Source organism: Oratosquilla oratoria, chromosome 17 (assembly GCF_046742065.1).
Source record: "Oratosquilla oratoria isolate Oo_2021 chromosome 17, ASM4674206v1, whole genome shotgun sequence".
NCBI lineage: Eukaryota > Metazoa > Arthropoda > Malacostraca > Stomatopoda > Squillidae > Oratosquilla > Oratosquilla oratoria.
In genome coordinates, this window is record NC_134793.1 from 25,146,882 (window position 1) to 25,149,381 (window position 2,500).

Consider the following 2,500-nt stretch of genomic DNA (forward strand, 5'->3'; position numbering starts at 1 on the left):
AGGACCCTCGGCACAGGATCAGTCTCCTTCAAAAACACGGGCAAATACAGATTGTTTGGATGGCATTGTAAGTATATAGTGTATATCCTAGCAAGATCCTCCACTGCTCAAACAGTTTCTTGGCAACTAAGGTAGAATATTGAGAGGAGTTGGTGTATATCAGACATCATGAAAGAGGAACCAACCTGAAAACGTATCTATTCCTCAACTGGCTTTTACCGACAAAGGAAAGGGGCTAGACATGGGAGAGGAACATTCTCGTCCCTTCTCCTTCCCATCTCTATAAACTTTGGTTCTTGGAAAATATCCCCCCCCCCCTCTCTTAAATGTCGCCATAATTTTTTCAATCATTTTTTCTTCCTCTGAAGTCCTATGGTCACTTTCAGATTCATTTCTTTTTCTCTTTAGTTTTCTCTACTTCTTTATCCTTCTCTATCGCATTGATATCCTTATCATTCGACTTGGCTTTTCTGTTTCACTTTCTGTTTTGAAAAGATGTGGTGAACTTGAGTGGACGACCAAGGATGAGATGAATGGATAGGGTGAAGGGGGCGTTGAGAAAGAGAGGAATGTCTGTTGAGCTAGGAAGTGAGTAGGCAGAGATAGGGATGAGTGGAGAGAGACTGTGTATAGAAGGTTTTTTTATGCAAGGAAGGTAGGACGGGGGATGAGGGGAATAGGAGGTGGGGGGGGTAGCCGATTAAGTGAAGCGATCTTACTATGTATGTATTGTCTTGCTGCATTACTTCTGATCCAGGACAGTGGGCGAGATACAAGGATGACCCCTCATTCACGAGGAGCTAAGATGGGAGGGGATAAAGAGTGATAGATGGGAGTGGAATGGATGGGAGTGGGTACATCCCTTTGACTTGTCTACCCCCCTTATGAAGGGGAAAGAGCTCTTGATACATAGATAGATAGATAGATAGATAGATAGATAGATAGATATATAGATAGATAGATAAACATTCTCTCACGACCTTTCCCTCTTTTGATGTTTTGTTTTCACTTTTCAATTGTTTTCTTTCTAATTCTTGTTTAGCATCAAATGCTATACCTTTATGCTTCTGTGCAGTGTTGTGCGCGTTTGAGTGTTGGTTATTATGAGTATTTGTGTTGGAGGACTTTTTCTTTAATCTTAATTCCTTTCATTTGAATATTTGATACACCTTTATTCTATTGGTGACGTGATTCGAGTAGCTTGGTCCTCTGAAGTCACGTCACTTTCCAGCTGTGCTCTTATCATTCGTGCAGTCTTTTATTACTACTCACGTTTCTTCTTTCTTCTTCTTCTTCTACCAGCCTGGCTTTGACATCTTTTTGCCCAAATTTTGCGAAGAAGTTTACCCCTGGACTACCATGGAGAGCAGCTGTCCTCCGGATACCATTACACCTTCGCATATCCCTACAACTACTTCTGGTAATAATTCATCTTCAGTAAGCTTCACTCTCTTCGTTTTCTCTCGCTCCTATCGGATCGGTGTATGTATGTATGTGTGTATTTATGTATGTATGTATGTATGTATGTATGTATGTATGTATGTATGTATGTATATATGTATGTATGTACGTATGTATGCATTTATGTATGCATGTATGAATGTATGTGTGTGTACATTCTATTTCAACCGTGTTGATGTAGCACCAAGGAAGAGAGAAGATGTAACCCGTGGTTCTTTGTTTCCGACGACCAGTCCCGTGTCCAGCATGCGACGGAAGCATCTCTGTGGACGACAGCGTCCAGGGTACTATCCGGCGTAAGTGGTCAAGTCCCAACTACCCGAACAATTACCCAGATGGCTGACACTGCACCCTCTCAGTCAACGTAAGTAAATAATGACGCTAGTGGTGATGGTATTGATTTTGGTGATTGGCGATAATAACTGATGATGTTGGTTGAGATGGGGCACTTACATATGGATGTGTTGTTTGAAGTCAGGAAACGTAAAAGAAAAAAGAAAAAAGACTAATACTAATTCGAGGAACACGAGAAATATCTTGCCCACAGGCTAGAGCAAAGTTGAGACGGAAATTCTGAATTTGAGGAAATCCGGCCTTCTAGGGAGCGAGCGAGGATTAGAGATGGTCCTTGATCCACAGAGAGCCAAGACAAAAGGGGACAATAGATGGTATGGGATGGGTGAAGGGTGCATGCTTTGGCTGGCCACCTTCTATATATGGAAGGGGGAGAGATCTTACGGTATATAGACAGATAAACATTCCGATTTCTTGAAGTTCCGAACTTTATATATTCCAGACGTTGAAAGAGTAGATTTTTGTTAATTCTGAATTTGAGTGAACGCCCACTATGCCTCCATTCATTCGCCTTAAACTCTCCCTTTTACTACTTCTGTGTCCCAAACAATGGAAACGATAGTGGCAAAGTACTAAAATCCCTTGCCTGTTTTTTTTTTTTTTTCTAGATCACTAGAGCTCACTATTTCCGTATCGACTTTGCGACCGGCTCCGAAATCTACGATTCCTCGGGCTGCAATCACGA

At 41.7% G+C, this 2,500-nt stretch overlaps 4 protein-coding genes across 13 annotated transcripts in view; all 4 read left to right on the forward strand.

Moving 5' to 3' along the window:
• The window catches only part of LOC143034689 (uncharacterized), an 8,624-nt gene extending 6,799 nt beyond the window's left edge, over positions 1-1,825 (forward strand). Inside the window, exons 3-5 of the mRNA XM_076201060.1 lie at positions 1-67; positions 1,303-1,420; positions 1,695-1,825. The exon at positions 1-67 is cut by the window's left edge and continues 69 nt beyond it. Coding sequence (XP_076057175.1) covers positions 1-67; positions 1,303-1,420; positions 1,695-1,804 — 295 coding nt within the window. The 3' untranslated portion in view covers positions 1,805-1,825. The remainder of the gene's footprint in view (positions 68-1,302; positions 1,421-1,694) is intronic.
• The window catches only part of LOC143034515 (adhesion G-protein coupled receptor G6-like), a 396,540-nt gene that overhangs the window by 294,986 nt on the left and 99,054 nt on the right, over positions 1-2,500 (forward strand). The window lies entirely within an intron of this gene.
• LOC143034521 (uncharacterized) overlaps positions 1-2,500 on the forward strand; it is a 43,162-nt gene that overhangs the window by 1,967 nt on the left and 38,695 nt on the right. The window lies entirely within an intron of this gene.
• The window catches only part of LOC143034690 (uncharacterized), a 1,824-nt gene continuing 1,160 nt past the window's right edge, over positions 1,837-2,500 (forward strand). The window contains exons 1-2 of the mRNA XM_076201061.1: positions 1,837-1,854; positions 2,424-2,500. The exon at positions 2,424-2,500 is cut by the window's right edge and continues 30 nt beyond it. Of these exons, the coding sequence (XP_076057176.1) occupies positions 1,837-1,854; positions 2,424-2,500 (95 nt within the window). The remainder of the gene's footprint in view (positions 1,855-2,423) is intronic.